We start from the raw sequence: 19,759 nt of genomic DNA on the forward strand, positions 1-19,759 counted from the left end.
CCCTTTTTCCAGTCGTCAGGAACTTCACCTGACTGCCATGATTTTTCAAATATGATGGCCAGTGGCTTAGCAACCTCATTCGCCAGCTCCTTCAGGACCCACAAATGGATTTCATCAGGTCCCATGGACTTGTGCACGTTCAGATTTTTAAGATGGTCTCAAACCAGATCCTCTCCTTCAGTGGCCCAAGGTCTTCATTCTCAACAGTCCCTGCGTCTGCCTTCCAAGACTTGGGTGGTGTGGTCAGAGCCTTTGCCAGTGAAGACCGAGGCAAAGAAGTCATTCAGAACCTCAGCCTTCTCCAAATCCAGGGTAGCCAGTTCTCCTGAGAGCTTCCTGAGGGGGCCTACATTCTCCCTAGTCTGTTTTTTATTTGCTATGTACCTGTAGAATCCCTTCCTGTTATCCTTAATACCCCTAGCCAAGTTTAATTCTAACTGGGTCTTAGCTTTCCTAACCTGGTGCCTAGCTTCCTGGACAACATCCCTGTACTCTTCCCACACCGCCTCTCCTTGCTTCCACGTATTATAAGCCTCTTTTTTCCCTCTAAGCTTCCTCAGGAGCTCCTTATCCATCCAGGGAGGTCTCCTGGCCCTCCTGCTGCACTTCCTTCTGGTTGGGATGCAACACTCCTGAGCTTGTAGCGGGTGATCCTCAAATATCAACCAAGAGTCTTGGGCCCCCCTGCCCTCTAGGGCTATATCCCATGGAACCTTCCGAAGCAGGTTCCTGAAGAGGGCAAAATCTGCTCTCCTGAAGTCCAGGGCAGTGAGCTTGCTGCACGCTCTTCTCACTGTCCTGAGGATCTCAAATTCGAGCGTCTCGTTATCGCTGCATCCAGGGCTGCCCTGGAGCATCACGTTTCCAACGAGCCCTTCCCTGTTGGGGAGCCCGAGGTCAAGCGTGGCACCTCTCCTTGTCGGCTCCTCTATTACTTGCAGAAGGAAGTTGCCTTCCACACAGTGGAGGAACCTCCTGGATTGCTTGTGCCGGGCCGTACCGTCCTTCCAACTGATGTCAGGGTGGTTGAAGTCACCCATGAGAACAAGGGCCTGCGAGTGTGAGGCTTTTCCTATCTGTCTATGGAGTGCTTCATCCACAGGTTCTCCTTGATCAGGCAGTCTGTAACAGATCCCCACAGTAATGTCTCCCATCGCTGTTCTCCCTTTAACCCTGACCCACAAACTCTCTGTTAACTGTTCACCTGTCCTCAGACAGAGTTCCATACTCTCCAGCCTATCCCTAACATAAAGGGTAACTCTCCCTCCCCGCCTGCCAGGCCTGTCTTTCCCAAAGAGCCTGTAACCTTCCATTCCAACACTCCAGTCATAGGAGCCATCCCACCATGTTTCTGTGATGCCTATTATATCATACCCCCATAGACGTGCACACATCTCTAATTCCTCTTGTTTGCTCCCCATGCTACGGGCGTTTGTATAGAGGCATCTGAGCCGAGCTCCAACTGAAGCCGGCTCATTGGCTGGAGCAGCTGGGATATCTCCAAATTGCTCCGAGCATTTATTATAGGTGCTGGCAACTGACCATTTTCTGAACAGAATTTCTCCATACTGAAGCCAGTTTCCACATTTCAAATAGGATACTTTTATAAGGAATTGTTGTTACTTTTAAAGTAGTTGGATAGAATTTTCCTCACACTTTCACCAAATGACAGCATGCATCCAGTGATTTATGGGGAAACATATTAAAGTGCCAGGGTTTGGGTGATGAGAGTGAAGGCCTGATGGTGAAAGGAAGCGGGATTAAAAATCAAATATGGATTTGCTCTATTCTTTTTATCATACTCTCAAAGAACTGCTGCTTTCGAGGCTCAGTTTAAGGGAACCACTCTATTAAGGACAGTAGTTACCATGTCTTCAGTTTTGGTGTTACCAGGACTCGTGTAAATCTGGAGCTAACTGTGCATAAAGGTAACTTACTGCCTTAAAGAACAGAGTCAGAAACTCCAAAACAGCAGCTTTTTTTTTTTTTTTTTTTTGAGGAATACGTTCTGAATTTCAAAGAAACCATTCAGAAAGGGAAAACATCATGCTGGGAAGCCTTTAAAGGGACTTAACAGCAGTTTACAAAGGTTTAACTACATAAATGGATGTTCTTTTTCTTGTCCCTCTGCCCATCTGGCTTAGTTTGCCCAAACATCCGGTTTTGATTGTTTGTGATCAGGCTGGCCCATTTTTTATCTTTAGTCCCTGGCTAAATAAACTGGGAACATTCAGAAGAGAAGTTCCTGACCACAGGCAAGAAAAGGGTTTAATTTCTTTTGAATCTGTTCTAATACAAAATTCTGATGTAACACCTCAAAATTCTGAGAAATGAAATGTTCTGCTAAGCGTCTGAGCTGTATCTTTGTTGGATAGAACCATTGTTTACACTGCTTTATTTGCATTGCTTTAGAAGGCCCCCCCCGAGTAAAAAGGCCTTTTGCAGTCATTCTTTCCTTTCTGACATGCTTTCTGAGGAGTGAAATGAAAGCAAATATTTCCTGACCACAGACTTGATAAAGACACTGGAGATTCTTTCCTAGGGGTCCCACTGATGGCTCTTAACAGGTTCTATTTATGCATCACTGTGCCCTGATCATTTTCTTCTCTGATGGATAGAAAGAGTGACTGGTTTTCCTCCTGAAATGATTTTTTTTTTCCCTAGGAAAGCTCCTCAAATGTTACTTTCCTAATACTGTTTCTTTGGAAGCAGGGATTTTAAATGGCGGACATAAACCAGCAACCTCCCCACATGCAGGTATTCCTGTTTAACTTTCTATGCGGTAGACTAGGCCATGGCCTGGAAATGGCAGTGAGTTGGTCAACCAGTGTAAATGGCCAGACCTGCACTGGTCCCATTCATATGCCCTGAGAACTTTGTGTGCACACACATTTCTGGCTGTGTCCGGTGAGATCATCATATATAATCTGTCGAACAGCAGAGAGCCATGAGGAAATATTTCATAAGGAAGATTTTGAAATACATTTTTGCAAACCATACTCCTACATGAGATGAAGTGACCCTCATTTGGAATAAGAGGCATGCAAGAAAGATTCTCCCACTTGTTCTCCCTGTGTTTCTGTTTCACATCTTTCTAGTGGGCTGTTCATTGCGATGATTGTGAGTCTGCTCTTCCTTGTGTTATTGAGGTTCACAACTGGGGTTCTTTTCTGGATTTTCATCTTTAGCATGATTGGAATTATAGGTTATGGTAGGTGTCATCCTCCAGCCTCTGAGGTTGTTTTCTCTTACTGCTTTATTTTGGGCAAGGAAAGTAAGTGATTACATCAGTTAAATGCTGTAGTTGGCAGAACTAGTGCCTAGGTTTAGACACAGTTAAATGAGAAGGGCTTAAATGGCAGTGAAATTTGGTAAGAATCCAGCTGCACTGATACTTCTTACCAGATGTAGCAACCTGAACTAGCTACCCATAGCGTGGTTAGTCCACATTCACTTGTACTGATCTTTCTTTTCTGTAGATGTGATGTTATAGCTGACTAGTCTCACAGTAGTGCGTGTTTGGGTTTTGCTTACCTGACGTGCTGAGGACAAAACACTTCACTTGTCAAAGATTTAAACAAGCCCAACCTTGTCTTCGCACTCTTCAAAAACACTCATTTTATATTGATTGTTTTTTAACAGGCATCTGGCTTTGTTAGTAGGAGTATGACCATCTTAAAGGAATACCCAGCTCTGACCTCACTGTTTCTGACACTGGATTCCAGACAGACTTCAGAGTGTACCCGCAGCTGGGGCAAACATGGTTAGCATTTAGTAAGTGTCCATTAAACTTGGTATCTGTTAATGGATGTTCAGGAGATTCAGTCGCTGTCTTGCTACAGTTCTGCCTTCTTAAATCTCCTCCTCTACATATGGTGCTCATAGAATTAGCAGAATTCTCTTTCTTTGTATAGTACAAAAATCTACTTTTTCTGCAAGGCTACTAGTGTATGTGTAAGGGGCCATAATGCAGTCGCACTAGTGATGAGAGTGAAAAAGGCTTGTGTTACTAGCATTCTACTTCCTGTGTGTTCAGTCTTCACAATGGGGAAGCAGAAGGCAATAACTAAGTCCTGATGAAGATAAGGAGGGGCATTTTTCTCTTTCAGTCTGTTTGTGCCTTGAGGGCCCCAGAAATGAGATTAATAACTCTGCATCACACCTGTTTACATTCAGGTCAAGGAATTTTCTTGGAGGCTGACCTGAGGCTGTGGAATGAACCATCACAAATGTCATCACTTGTGGTTTTCACAAGTGCTTCACTGCTTTCTCTTAGAAGGGCAGTGTATTTAAAACAATCTTACTGGAACAAGACAGCCTGCAGCATACGCATCCCTCCCAAGGGAAGGAGGGGCACAAGAGAGAACAAATACTACTTGCACTGCTGTTACTGCTCTATTAGCAGGCACACAGACACGACCTAACAATGAATGGCACATAACCTGAAACACTCCCTCTCCCTATTGGTAGCTAAATTAATAGAGCAGTAGTTTACTGCTTAAATCTCCTTTCTCTGCTTTGTGTCTTCATGTAACTGTGTTGGATCATTGAGCTCACGAGCATCTTTACGAATTGTTGAGGCAGAGCTTTTTAGCATGCTGGCCCTAGAGAATATTAGGATTTTATTATGTCTTTCCTTCTAACTCCCCTGCCTGATTCTTAGCAGCCAATGTATAGTTCATCCAGAGGTCAGCGTCACTTTCAGATGAGTAAATTGAGATACTCAGGAATTAAATTACTTTTCCAAAGTCACCCAGCAAATCAGTTAAATATCCTTGAAGGAAACACAGGTCCTCTTACTCCTAGTGTAGTACTCATCACTGACTGACATTGCTTTCCTTTTTCACAATGCTTGAGACAAGCTACATTAACTTGACAGAGCTGAACTGGATTGAGACCAACTTCAAAGGAACCTGCCTATGTATTCCTTCATGGAGAACCATATAAAAAACAGGTGCTGAAATGTGTGTAACAAAAACTTTTTTCTGAAGAAAGTCTGTGGCTCTGAGCACCACAGGGGTCACTTGCCATGTGCAGCTCTGATGGCTAGGGGTACTGATAGTACTTGGGGTCACAACTGAACATCATCTCTGACTAGCTGGATCCAGGTTCTGAGACTGTGTCAAAGCTGTGGGACCTGAAGCCAATTCCCCTGTCCCTGTGCAAACCTCCAGACATGCCATGGCTGAGGGATACTGTCCCTTTGTCTTCCTCGCCTTCCACAAAACTTCTTGGTTTCAGCTGGAGGAGACAGGTCCTGCTGTGTGTAACCATCCACCACTGCTGGGCTGGTTTAGATGTTGTCTAACCCTCTGAGGCTCCCGGAATTAATGGATGTGTCTCAAGGTCAGAGGAGGTGTGCTTCAGGCATTTAAGACTCTGCCTTCTGGAGGTGGAGTCCAGAGAATTCTTTTACTTCCTATTGCAGCAGTAGGATTTGAACTGACACAAATAGAAATCAGACAGAAGCCGACTCTTTAAACAAGGTCTGGGTTATGAATCAAACACTGCTCACAACTAAGAGAGGAAATGTTCCGGGACACGGTGCTCTCAGCTCTCTAACCTTAGAGCAAGTTTGTGTGATTCCAGCAGCACAAGTGGAAGGTGAAAACATTTGTCCAAAACTGTACTGTCTTAGCCTCTTTGTTTTTTTTTTTGACTTAAATGAGGGGAAAGGAGCTCATGCCAAGCTAATGCTGAGACAAGCCTGTTGATTTAAGTACATCTAAATGTTAGAGGAGTATGTATGAGAAGACTGCACTCTTCAGGAAAAAGTTGACTCTTCATCTCCTTTTTATTTACTGTATCTAAATGCTACAGAGGAGCAGCATTAGAGTAGAAACGTGCAAAATTCTTGTTATAAAAAGCAGCATTTGTTAAGGGTGAACTGTCAGGGTCCTGCCCATTCTGACAAACTCTGGGCATGTAGAATTTCCCCCCACAAAGCTATGAAATGGGGTTGATGATTGGCAGCTGCAGTGAGAGAAGGAAAGAGCTGCTCCAGCAGGGAATTCTATGGAGTTCATGAACAATAGTGCAAAACACAAGGGGCAGGGAGAGGGGGGAATTACAGAGGCCTATTGGTTCAGTTCTTCATAAACCTAACTTTTGTGTGTTTCCAGTGGTAATACTTTGTGGTGCTGAGGTCATAATCATACTGATGCTGATCTTCCTAAGGAATCGGATCTGGATTGCCATTGCATTCTTGCAGGAAGGCAGTAGGTACGTTTGCCTGAGTTTTGGGAATATATTTTGAATTTTATTAAACAATCTCTGGACTATACTTTTCTTGAGCTTCATCTTGCACTACCAAGGGCAGGAAGTTGGATTGAAGTACAACACTGGATTTGTTGAGCCATACAGATAGTATAAAGAACGCCACTTCTCTGTCACTGAGATTGTGCTTATAAGAGCTTTCTCTTTTGCAGTAAGAAGACATTTCTTACCTCCCAGCTCCCTGCATTAAGAGTACATATGCTGTTAGTGGCACCATGTATCCTCTGTGCAAGGAGGTGTGTGCCAAGTATGGGGCACTGTTAATAGGAGCCTAAGACCTACAGCTGCCAGCTTTGCTCTGTCATTGGATTGTCTTCAGAGAGATTTATGCTAGTGGTAGAGGAGGGGTGTTGTTTTGGCTGGGGCTTTTAATTTACGAAAGACTGGATCCTTATGGCTCCAAACAACCTTTTGTCTGGACATGCATAAATCTGCAGAGAGAAAAGGAGAATTCCATGACAAGACATTGTAATGTGGTGTGGTCCAAGGCTCTTCTTTTCAGCTCTGAGTACAGAGAAAAGCAGAGCAGCATGTGAGAGTTGAGGGACTGGGAGGACTCTTCATTTTGTGTTTTCTGAAATCTCGATAGGCTTTATTCACAGTGGTTCCTGGTTTATCCAGTGTCAACTCTTAGTTCTGGTTTGAGTTTGGTTTGGGTTTGTTTTAATGGGAATATAACAAAGGAGAAATGGATTTAACACACCCTTGGATTTCATTGCAAAAAGGCTAAGGTCTCATAGGCCTCAGAAGTAGGGCTCTGTTAGAACACATGGAGTTAGCTCTGAGTTTATTTGTGTGCACTTGCTTGTAGATTTTTGCCCTCTCTGTTGACGTTATGGTTCTCAGGAGTCAGGGTTTAGGATTTTTGTAATGGAATTAGGAAATACTGAAGTTCTGCATTCAGCCAGGTACCTGTTCCCTGTCTTCTGCTACTGTGCAGTTAAAGCATAGCAATTAATTTTGGCAGCACTGAATTATCCTCTTTAGTTCCTGTTCATGACAATCCAGGAACACTTTTAATGCTCTGCAGCACTTTTGTTCACAACCTTGACAGGTAGCAGGATTTCAGAAAGTTCATAAACTTCCTGCTGGGAAGTGATAGCATTCAGCAGCAGTTTTTCAGCAGCATGGAAAGGTCACTTGCGGGTGATGGTTTTATTCTCATTCATAACGCATGAGGTGAAGCTCCTTGTGCAGTTACTGTAAACCTAACAGCCCATGCCCTGTATTTGGGAAGATGCAAAACAAGCTGCTAACAACTGGAAATCAAATTCCATTTTTCAATACCTTTAACTACTCTTTCAAACATATTACAATTGTCTTGAAATCCATAGGTGCAAACAGTTAGAAGTCATTACTCGGCCCATGGTGTCAGTGGAAACCAAGAGGCCTCCCATGAGCTGCTGAACACTGCTAGTATGTAGTGACTGTTTCTGCTGTGTGCCTCTTACTGGACTTCTACATCTCTAGACTCAGGCAGAAATCGATGTGTTGCCCTTCACCTCCTGATTGCACCCAACAGTCCCCTTGTGCTCTCCCCAGCATTTACTAGTTTATCAGCAGGAACTGGGTAAATTTGTCTGCTTTTACATGTTGGAAACTGCCTCCTGTCAAACACATAGCATCAGAAATGCCACAAGTCAATCCTGTAGGAAATGCTAAGAGGCAAAAAGGCTTGTGATAAGCTTACAGGGTCACTGGAAAGACAATTTAGAGTAACAGAAGAGGTAGGTGGCCAGAATGTGAAGAGAACCAACCTGTACGCTTCAGTGAACAAATCCCTGCTCTCTGAAATTCTATCCCATGAGATAACCCAGCTGGAGGCACTCACCTCTGAGGCTGCTGTGGCCAGTTTACCCAGCAGGGCTGTATCCACTCGCTTGCAGAGAGGAGTCCCTGGAGGAGTAGGAGCCAACATGCTCAAGTTCTTTCCAACAATGGAAGGTCATTCGTCTTTCTGCCTGCCAACAGCCAAAGGCAAACACCATTCATTAGGGCACATGCAAGGAAAGTCAAATAGTCACAGGAAGGTATTAGCACATCCTGGCATTACAAAGACAAACTGAATGTTATGCCCCAAAATAGTACCTAAGGCAGGCAAGGGGCTGGGAACAGAGTCCTCAAATGCAAGGTAGCAAGAGGTAATTTCAGGTGTGTAGGAACTGAGGGAAGAGCATATGAACTGAGCAGGGTGGGACAAGGAAATAAAGGGTAATGTCTGCAGCAAGATGTGATTGAAATGGGTTTGTGGCCTGGAAAGAGCTGGATCTGTGAAGCAGTAATGGAGAAGGAGGAAGTAGAAGACAGGCTGGAACATGGCAAATTGATAATGTTGATTGTAGTGCTGCTGATAAAAGTGGAGTGGTAGAAATGACAAACTGAAGATGTAAAGATACCTGAAGAAAGAACCTGCAGTATTCTGAGATCCCAGCTCTAGATTATGCTACCGCTATCAATGAGTAGTTCAAAGTAAAAGGGATGATGCTAGAAGAGGACTGATAAAAACCTTGTTTCTTAAATTGCTGCAGGTTACTGACATGTTTTGTTTCTTTCACAGGGCTGCTGGCTATATAATGTCTACGTTGTTCTACCCAATCGTCACCTTCATACACATTGAAGTTTGTATTTCCTACAGGGCTGTGACAGCTGTGTATCCTTCTGTCTGTGTACCTCTCTGGAGGAACAGTCTACAAGACCAGATAATTCTCTGTTTCACCTTAGCCAAACCAGCATGAAAAGGGCTATTTGGTCACTTGGCACTTGCTGCACCAGTGCACTCTTCCTCACTGGGCTTTTGAGTGTGATGTACCAACTGGACAGTGAATTAAATTTCATTAGAAAGAACTGGACTAAAATCCATGCCAAGGCAGAGGATCGTACAAGGTCTTTTATACTACGTAAGGTTGGCTTCAAGGGGTGAAAAAGAAACCTTAGCAAAGAGTGAATATGTCTTTTCTTGGCTGTATGCTCTATAGACCATGAGGTTAATGGTCGCTTAGCTTGGGTGGGCTCCACATGTGTTTTGTACAGAATAATGTAGGAAAAGAATGAGAGAACATAAAGTGCTCCAAGTGCTCTAAATTGCCTGACAGCAGCCAGTGTCTGTTCCTGGAAAAGCAAGGCTTTGGTAAGGTGTCAGAAAGGGGACCGTTGCTTTTTGCAAACAAATTGTTCTTTCTCATGCAAAGAGGGTCAGTCCTGCTGTACAGGACAGTGTTGATGTATCCTTATGCTCTGGGTCTACTTCCGCCAACATTCAAACTGAAAGAACTACTACTGCATAATGTGCCTTGTCAGAGGTGGATGTGCAGGAGAGACTGAGTCAGTCTTCATGGTTATTCCCCTTGCCCATTCTGGCTATGGCATACAGCTCTGCCTTAGTTCTGCAAGTAGTGAAAGTATTCAGTCTTGTCTGTGACCCTTCATACACATCTCTGCATAGCAAGAGCAGTTTTTCTGTTACCAGCACAAGTGTTTTAGAGCTCATGGTTACCCACTGCAGACTCCTGAGTTGCTCAAAGCCCACAGCTCTGTGATTCCTCCTTAAAATACCTCATTCAGTTTTCTGGCTACATCAGGAGAACCTGTGTATAAAGTAATGGCTAATCAAACACTGTGCAAGTATGCAAACCTGACTTGTGACCCAGAGGTAGGTGTTACAAATACTTCCCTGCTGTGAGAGCTATACTAATTGTATTTCTTAATCACTATTAAATGCAATGTGAGAAAATGTGCATATCTTAAGCAGTGATTCCTTGTGTTAAATCTGAAAATGGTGCTTCGTGTTCAGCTAAGACTCCTTTCTTCAAAGCAATTTAGAGCTATGAAGCACTTTTTTTTGCTTCAGTGTCCTGTGAGCAGGTGAGTTGAGTATCAACCAGTCTCATTTACTGGGTGAGAAAGGAAGATGCAGAAACACAGGTTTATTTGGAAAAGTGTTCTTGAATTCATGAGAATTTCTATCATTGTGGTTCTCAAAAGACAGTGGAAGAATTTGAAAGCTCTGCCTCAAACTTGCCCAAAGACCAGCCAGGTTTCAAAGCAGAGGCTTAGCTGCTTTTGCACAGTGATGACCTCTATGGAGCTCCAAAAATACGTGTCTTTTGACTTGAGTGTGGGGTTGAAGTGTTTTCTGAAAACTAGAAATATTTATCAAATGTTATATCAGGGTTATTTTCAGGTGTTTAAATGTCAATGTACTGCTGTGGTTAGGTACATCCCAGACAATTCCCCAGCATCCTGATACCCGAACACTAAAAAAAAGGGATGAGGAACTGACTGCTTTTATTTAACACCCAAACTGAGCAAATACATGAATTGAACAACAGAAATAGGGAAGAGTAATTTGATTTAGAGACTGCTCCTGTTTTAATACTGTCAGATAGGTAAGGGAAGCTGTGACACTTCCACAGCTTGTACAGAATGGCACAGCTCAGTTGATTTCAGTTCAATTGTGGTGATATACACAAGCCTTTGGTTTTCAAATGTTCTTATTTCCTTACTATTGCCTTTTATGTGAGCAGCTTTTCTTTAATGAAACTGAAGCATTTGTGTAACTTAAAAGTATATTTCTGACATTCCAATTCCGTATCTCTAGGTTTCAGGCATGTGGTAAACAGCCCTGTTTGCCAACTGTATAGTTTAAAGTTAAACACCTGTGTAAGACACTACTATGAGTCCTTATATATGTAAACAGGTTGCACAGTACTGGAGTGCAGTGCTGACCGATCTAATGAAACATCAAGCAGAATGATGCGATTTGTATTAAGCTGCTAAATTTCAGAGCCTGTGAACACAGAATTCAGTGCTTATCACTGTGGTATTGATTTTTCTTCCTGTACAGACTTTTAACACAACCAAGATGACTAAATTGCGTCCAGGTGCTCAGCGTACTTTTGCTTTTTATGGAGGAGAAAGCCTGTACTGTAAGTACATCTTCATCTTGCAGTTAGCCTATGCCTTTGTCTTTCTCTGACTGCTGAACTTTGCAATTGGAATGGGTCAGTAGACCCTTGCTGGTGCCTTTCCCTCCTGTTACTGGGTCTCTCAAAAACCAGCCAGTGTGCCACTATGGCCACTCTTCACTGGGATGAGCAATATGGTGGGGCTGGATGTGAGCCCTGTCACATACCCAGCAAGTGCACATTTTACATGTAGGGAAGCCATTCTCCAGATGCCACAGCCCCCACACCCAGCACCCCCCACAGCACGCGCACACACACACACACATATGCACACGCATGGTCTCAGGTGTCATGGGCCCAACTGGGCTGAAAAGCATTTATTAATATAATAAATAAGTGTATGATTTATAATGCTAACATAGATATATTATATAAGCATTTCTTTTATTATAATAGATAATAATTTTAATTATGTATATTTATATATAATTGTATATATTATATAATTATATAACCTTGCTTACATGTTCATGTAAAACTTTGAGACTTGAGACTTTTGTTTGCATTTCATGATTATTTTTTATGAGGGCACATTTTATTAGGAAACCAACCCCAACCAGTCTGTGATTCTGTGATTTTGTTCAATACATTTAGCACTGGATGTAATTCTTAAATGATGGGCAAAATGAACCATAGGTTCCTTCAAGTGCCATATATGTTAGTAAGAGTAAGACTGGAAAAGTAAATTGCGTTTTCTTTGCCAGTGTCAGGAAATGTGACCAAATTCAGGCTTCTCTTCATCCTGCAACAACCAGTGCATCATCAGGACCTGCATATGCATCTTGTTCCAGTACTAACTAGTGCAGTTAGTTAGTAACTAACGCTTATGTCATAAAAGATCCATAAATGCCTCGAACGGTGGCAGGTGTGGGCATATATGTAAGAGCACCAAGCTTTTACAGTGATGCCTGTAACTGTATTCTCTCTGGCTTTTTAACTGTACTGAAAACTAACTTAGATCCATTCTGGCCTAGTTTTAGTTGTCAGTGAAGTCACTCTTTCTAGTTGTCTTCATATTTTCTCAATAGCCTTTGATCTGTAAGGATCAGTACCAGCAGCTGTGGCTATCAGCTGCTATGTTTCTAGTGACTTTGCTGCTGCAGACTCTAACCAGGAAAATACTGAAAAACCTCATGATAACCTTAATGATATGATACGGCTTTTTCTTCAGATGGTGCCATATCTTGAATGCAGACATCTGCTGCCATCTGCTGCCAGTGAATACACCCACTTGCACTGGATGTGAGTCACCAGTAGCTCCACAGCTGCAGCCCCAAACTAACATCTGCATAAAGGTAATTGAGAATAAATCTAACAAAATAGCACTTTACCTCCTGGCATGCATGTTTCTAACAGAGGACTTCATTAAAAATAGTTTGATCCAGCTTGGGTTTCTCTAATTACATTGTGACAGCTTTAAGGGTTAGTAGGATTCAAACCACCTTGACTAGAAATAAGAATTAAAGGTAAACCACAGAAGCTCAGGAAGGCATCTTGAAGAGCACAGGAGGTAGCAGTGTGAAAGACAGGACACATGCACTTGTGTTCAGTAGGGACATATTCTGTGATTCTATCATTTATGGCCTTAGTATTACTGGGCATTTTAAGTTTATTAAATACATCTTCATTACTCTGTTTCCCTCAGTTGATTGTAAGTGCTTAGCACAGATGGGCTGGTAGGACTGGAGCAGTGGGGAAATGCCCAAAATGCTCAAGCACAGCATTAGTCAGTGATCCAAAAGTGCTGGTGGGCTTAACTGGACAAAATCTACCCTCCAGAATACTCCCTACCCAAGGGTGTGGGGACTCAGGTAGGGGCCATCCTCAACCCCACCAGTCACGGAAAAGGGTGTGAGAAGGAGCAAGCTGATACTGCATGTCCACAATTGGTAGATTATAGACACTGCCCCAAATTGTGTGTTTTATGGCAGTCCTGATGCAGATGCAAAGGCAGTCCTGATGCAGATGCAAAGGCAGTCCTGAACTATTTGGTGGCAACCGAATTGTTCTCAGCTCTGGCTGAATCTCGCTTGTGAGATACTGTGACTGTGCTTGGCCACCCTCAGGGGGATAAGAATCATTTTCCTTTTTTCCTTGCAGACACTGGACTTGCTGTTTTGTGTGAGTGCAGTGACTAAGCAAACTGACACTAGTCTATACAAACATCTGGAGGTATTGATGCTGGATCTCTTGAAGGAACTGTACTGTAAGCGGCGAGGAGAAGCAGACAGGCCAACCCAATATGGGTGATAAGCAACTTCTAATTTATTTGTGACGCAGTTCACACATATATAGGAGTGGTATTCAGCCACTCCTTCTTGGCATAACAGTATTGGTTAGCCCCCACAGCTTCCTCCACATTCTCCTCCCAGGTCCGGTCTCCGGCCACCTGTGGGGCCCACCCCCTGCCTTGCTTGCACAGTCCTCCAGAACTCTATGGTTCTGCTCTTAGAGTCATTCTGCAACAATTCCCCCCTTTTTCTTTGTGCAAGCAAGGCATTATGGGTTAATCTGTTCACCTGTTTTATCACACAACTATAAGCAAGTCTAATAGCTACGATGATTTGCAAGATCTAATAGCTACGATCATAACAATGATACATAAGTGCAATGCTTCAAACAACAGTGTTTGACTCAACCTGTAATGCCCCGTGAAGACAACCATCTAGTTATTCTTAGGATATTGCTCATTTACTATTGCTGGGTAAGCTGAGCCAGGGTTCTCAGCTGTGCGTGCATCAAATTAGCATAATCACAGAGACTCATACAAGACATTCCATCAAACTCTTCACATCCATGTCCCTGTTCCAACAACAAAAGGTTCTGCAGTGTTGCATGTCTCACAGAGTCAACATTAAAACAAATCAGAAATTGCCTTCGATGTAGAATTGTCTGCTTAGCAACTCAGCAACCCAGTCTGCTTAGTGGAGCCAAGGCCCCGGCTGAAGCACTTACAGTGATTTGGCATATTATGATTGGATACATGTTTTGAAGACCCTTAGTGACTAACATATAATTGGTTACACACAGGTGTGAGAACTCAACCTTGAAAGCTTGCCAACAGTCCACAGTTCTCATTAACTTGGTGAATTCCAGCCTCTTATCTTGCTTGCTTAAGCTTCTTCAGGCCTCTCATGGCCTTGCTGTATCTTTCCGGACTATTCAAAGTTTATGTACCAATTATGCATTCTCCTGTGAGAACACTGTCTCCACATCTCCCCCCTTTTTTTTTTTATCCAGTAACAAATCGCTACTACAGCAAGGCACACACAAATTTACATTAGCAGAGTAACTATTACAGGGTGCAGCAGCATGTTGAAGATGCTGATGGCAGTGAAGGACTAGCCAAAGAAATTTCTTACCAGTGGAATTCTCCCCCCCTCTTAATTTGTTCCATCACCTGCTTTATAACACTACCATTGTATTAAAATTTTTCTAGCTTTTGCCTTAGCATTTTCTAGCAGCTACTGCAAATTTCCATACTCTAACATCTCTTTTACAAGTGACAAATCTATACAATACAAGGTGCAGTTTCTTATTAGCAACTAGCTAGTAAATACAGGTGGTTTTATACACAAAATCACAACCTCTAATATAGCTACTTTACAAGCACACATATTTAGGATGTTACTCAGTTGTCCCCAAGTCATGTTTTGCAGTTATCCATTCTTTCTCTTCCTCTATCTCATTCTGCTTGGGGTAATCACAGTCAGCTCCTGTAGCTGAGGCATCAGGTTTATCCATTCGTCTGTCCAGCTCATGGCAGGGCTTCACAAACTTTGCACAGTCGCCATGGACCTGTAGGCAGGAGGGCACAAATATACCCCCTCCCCCAGGTTATCAGTTCTTCAGAAGTAGACAGGTTAAAGTTAAATGTAACATCATTACTCTCTCTCCCCCCTTTTTTTTTTTTTTTTTTTTTGAGTCCCTGCAAAAGCCATCATTACTCCCACTACAGTCCCACGTACAGAACGTGGCACAAGGACCCTGTGGAGACTAACAGCAAACCAGCTCCGAGAAGCATCATTGCAGTGCGAGGTGGCAGGCTCAACCTTAGCGGGCGTCCCCGCAGAGGCTCTGCCTCCCCCATATCGTATGAGGCTTGGGCTTTTATACTGACCAAAATGCACACTCATTCTGACACAGGTGGCCAGCCTGTGCTGGAAGAAGTGGCCAGCAGTATCTACAGAGGTCTCCAAGGGTTGACAGAAACCTGGACATACTTATATTTACCAACTTCTAATACATGAGTATCACAGAGAAACTGTATGGGCTCCCCCTGTCAGTTGCAAGAAAAAATCATAACATATACAGCTTGAGTATAAGAGGATTTTAACGCATACATGGTCACTGTTTGTCAGGCCTCCTTAACTATTTTGAGATCAAGAGCTTCCCACTCTTTAGCCCCCTGCTGTGTAGTAAACACAGGATATGCAGAAATGCCCATTGCAGAAAATTCCCCAGTAATGATCACATATTTGGTTACCCATTGTTACAACTGAGCGTCTCCAGGGCCAGTAAGTCTGAGCAGACCGACCCGGGAGACGAAGAGTCAGGGTCTGGAAGCAGAGGATATAAATCTGGCTCGGATTCAGGGGATTCGGGGGCTGATCCTGCGCCGAACTCGGGGTCTCCGTTGCTCGCAGCTGTGTCTTTCTTATCAGATGTCTCCCGTTCGGTATGTGGCCATCTGCAGACCTGGCTCCTCCGTGACTGAGTTAAAAATTTTTTCACTCTAAGGCGTAGTGGGTTGGAGAGGCTCGCGGCTCCTTTAAATCTCCCGCTCGCGCATGATCCCTATTTTCTACTGCGTGCTTCACAGTGGCGCCGCAATCGATCCGGCGCCGAGGCACCGCCCTTTTTCTTTCGGATTTCTCGACATTTATCATGCGTATCCCTTCTAATATACATTCTCTGTCCTTTTCAAAGTCCCTACTTTCGGAACTGGGGTGGTGGGGGAGCAGGGGGTTACACCTCCTCCGCGGCACCTTCTGATGATGGAGGGGGAGAAAAGGAAGGGGGGGGTGGGAAACCCTGTGCTCCCGCGAGTTGGGGAAGGGGTGAACGAGTTGTAATCTTCCCCCGGTTTCAAGCGACCGGGGACGTCTGTTCCTAGTTTCTCCGTTGCTACCGCGGCAGTTTTCTTTTCTGCCTTGTATCTTTTTATACAGTTCATTACTTCCCTCCGTGGTTTACCGAGTTTCTTTGCCTTTTTATGATCATTAAGCACCGAGTCAAATAGTTCATCACCAAACTTTCGCCACTCACTCTCCTCAAATATTGTATTAGGATCTGCAAAAAAAATATCTTAGCCTTCCCTACAGGCAGCAGACCTGCTAGCTGCTTTAGAGTCTCAGGCTCAATTCCCCGCTTTTATAAAAAGCACTGTAATAAGTCCAGGGCTACCTCTCAGTCCATTTTCATGGCCAGCCTTTTCCGGATCGTCTTCTCCTGGATCGTCCTGTAACCTCGGTCTCCGGATCGCACTTATGATACCCACCCTAACAACTATAGTCCCTAAGTGCCACCTGTGATACCCAACCTAACACCAACAGTATGCAAAGTACCACCTATGATACCTAGCCTAACACCTACGGTACCCAAAGTGCCACCTATGATGCCCAAAATAACACCTATGGTCCCCAACTGCCACGTCTGATACCCATCCTAACACCTATAGTCTGCAGAGTACCACTTATGATACCCAGCCTAACAACTATGGTCCCTAAGTGCCACCTATGATGCCAAACCTGACACCTATGGTTCCCTGAGTGCCTCCCCTATGATACCCTACCTAACACCTATGGTATGCAAAGTGCCACCTATGATTCCCACCCTAACACCTATGTTATGCAAAGTGCCACCTCTCATACCCAACCTTACACGTTTTGTTCCCTTAGTACCACTTATGATACGCAACCTAACACCTATGGGTCCCTAAATGCCACCTCTGATACGCACCCTAACACCTATGGGTCCCTAAGTGCCACCTCTGATACCCACCCTCACACCTATGGGTCCCTAAGTACCACTTACGATACCTAACTTAGCACCTGCGGTTCCCAAAGTAGCACTGAGACTACCCAACTAACACCTATGATAGCCAACCTAACGCCAACTCGAGTTCCACCAACACTACCTAAGGTGCCACCTACGCTACCCACCCTGACACCTGCTCTACCCAGCCTAACACCCATAGCACCCAAAGTGCCACCTACGGTATCCAACCTAACATCTACGCTACCCAAAGCGCCACCAACAGCACCCAGCCTAACACCTACGATTTCCAATCTAACGCCACCTCAAGCGCCACCTACTCCACCCAGCCTGACACCTGCTATACCCAATATACCATCTATCATACCCAGCCCAACACCTAACACCTATAGGACCCAAAGTGCCACCTACGAGAACCAATCTAACACCTCTGCTACCTCAAGTGCCATCCACGCTACGCATCCAAACACCGATTGGTCCCAAAGTGCCACCTGGGCTACCTGACCTAACACCAATAGCGCGCAAAGTGCCACCAGCAGCATCCAACCTGACACCTGTAATACCCAAAGTGACACCGACACTACCCAACCTAACATCTCTGTTACACCAGCTAACACCTACGCTAGCCAAATTGCCACCTACTCTTCCTCCCTCAATTGCCACCTGCAGCACCCAGCCTGACACCCGAGGTACCCAACTTGACACCTACGCCGCTCGACACCTACGCTTCCCAACCTGCCACTGCCTGCGCCCCGTAACTACTGCCCGTATCCCTCCCAATAGGACAACCTGCAAATGCCCTACACTGTGTCCCCAGAGCGTGCCCTTACCTGCACGGGGCCCCTCCTTGGCCCTGCGTTCCAACGACGTCCCGTCTCTTCACCGCCCGCTGCTCATCCCTAAACACCCAAGGTGACCGCCACCAACCAGTGCCAAGCAGTGCCCTCCTGCGTGGGCTAACGCAGGTCTCGTCGTCATCATCCTCCGACGTATCCTCACCGCTCAGAGCTCGTGCCATTTGGCACCTCGCTGGGTTGGCATTGCTAAATAAAACCCACACCCTTCCATCGCTGGCCACTCCTCCTCTTCGCCCTCCTCCTCTTCTCCTTCTTCCTCCTCCTCTTCTCCTTCTTCCTCCTCCTCACGACACCTTGCTGCAAGAAGAAACCAGGGCACCTACCGTACAGGATGATGCTGGCGTTGGCGTTGCCCAGCTTGTTCGTGGCCACACACCGGTGTAGCTGCCACGGTCCTCCTCTGAGACGGGCGGCCCTTGCCCTCGATCTGCACGGCCCGTGGGTAACCTGAAGGGTTCAAAGACACACGATGATGCTCAGAGCGCAACACCCACAGGCTGAGATAAGAACACTGTAATAACTACTGCACAAGCACAGAACCATAGCACCAACCAGCTTGGAAAAGACCTTTAACCTCAGCAAGTCCAACCACTCCCCAGCACTCTCCGCTGACCCGCAAAGCAGCCCCCTAAATGCAAACATCGGGACCTTGCTCCTAAGCCTCAAGGGACAGGACAGAAATCAGGAGCCGGGCATTTCCCACACAGGGTGCCCTCCGGAACAGTCCCACCGATACGGATAGCCTCACTTACTTACACACCTCAAGCTCCACCTCTGTGAAGCCTCCCTGGACAGCCCTCCCCGCTGACCCACAAACCAGCTCCCTGAATGCAAACGTCCAAACCCCGACGCTAGGCCTGTGGTGTTAGGACAGAAACCTGGTGCCGGCCATCAGCTACACACGGTGCTCGCTGCGACAGTGCCACCGACACGGCAATCCACCCTTGCTTAGCCACGTAAAACTCACGTCTGTGTACGACCTTGCAAGCTAGCACTCACGGATGCTCCATAAACCAGAACCGTAAGTGAGAAGCTCCAGACTCTCTACTTTAACGTAATGTGTGTGCACAAACACACGGTGCTGGTCAGGTTCTACACGGGGCGCCCTCCAGAATGATGCCAACAACAGGGATATCCTCACTTACTTACACACCTCAAGCTCCACCTCTGTAAAGCCTACCCGGACAGGCCTCTCCGCTGACCCACAAACCAGCTCCCTAAATGCAAACGTCCAAATCCTGCTCCTAAGCCTGAGGTGTTAGGACAGAAAGCTGGCGCTGGCCATCAGCTACACGTGCTGCTCTCTGACACAGTGCCACCGACACGGCAATCCACCCTTGCTTAGCCACGTAAAACTCCTATCTGTGCATGACCCTGCAGAGCAGCGCTCTCAGACACCCCATGAACCAGCTCCTTAAGGGTGAATGTCCGGACACTGTGCCTAAACCTAGCGTGTTAGGACAAAAGCAAATAGCTGGTCAGGTGCTACACAGGGGCCGAGGAGCCAGAACAGAAAGCTGTCATTAGCCATCACCTACATAGGGTTGCTCATCATATTAGTGGCACCGTTATGGATGCCTCCATGTGTAGGTGATTTCCAGCACCAGCTTTCCTGAACTGGGGAAGCAGGGGCTGGACACCTGCACTGCATGTGCTGTGATTGAG

The 19,759-nt window shown here is 45.2% G+C and overlaps 1 protein-coding gene across 3 annotated transcripts; it reads left to right on the plus strand.

Moving 5' to 3' along the window:
* The first annotated feature begins 2,656 nt into the window (after positions 1-2,656).
* On the plus strand, positions 2,657-11,324 carry LOC134175724 (choline transporter-like protein 5). 3 transcript variants are annotated; one of them, XR_009969130.1, is made up of 6 exons: positions 2,657-2,757; positions 3,099-3,774; positions 6,123-6,222; positions 8,834-8,926; positions 9,838-9,925; positions 11,120-11,324. XR_009969130.1 is itself a non-coding variant. In XM_062641974.1 (6 exons), coding segments are annotated over exons 2-6 (414 nt in total). In that variant the 5' UTR covers positions 2,853-3,211; positions 3,643-3,773; the 3' UTR covers positions 11,252-11,324. The 3 variants fall into 3 exon arrangements, 2 of the variants coding, with proteins under 2 accessions (XP_062497958.1, XP_062497951.1); XM_062641974.1 differs by lacking the exon at positions 2,657-2,757 and having other exon boundaries at positions 2,853-3,211; positions 3,643-3,774; XM_062641967.1 differs by lacking the exon at positions 2,657-2,757 and having other exon boundaries at positions 2,853-3,774.
* The last annotated feature ends 8,435 nt before the right edge of the window (positions 11,325-19,759 follow it).

Source organism: Pezoporus occidentalis, unplaced genomic scaffold, assembly GCF_034315485.1.
Source record: "Pezoporus occidentalis ecotype Australia unplaced genomic scaffold, CSIRO_AGI_Poc_V1 ctg118, whole genome shotgun sequence".
In the NCBI taxonomy this organism is placed as follows: domain Eukaryota; kingdom Metazoa; phylum Chordata; class Aves; order Psittaciformes; family Psittacidae; genus Pezoporus; species Pezoporus occidentalis.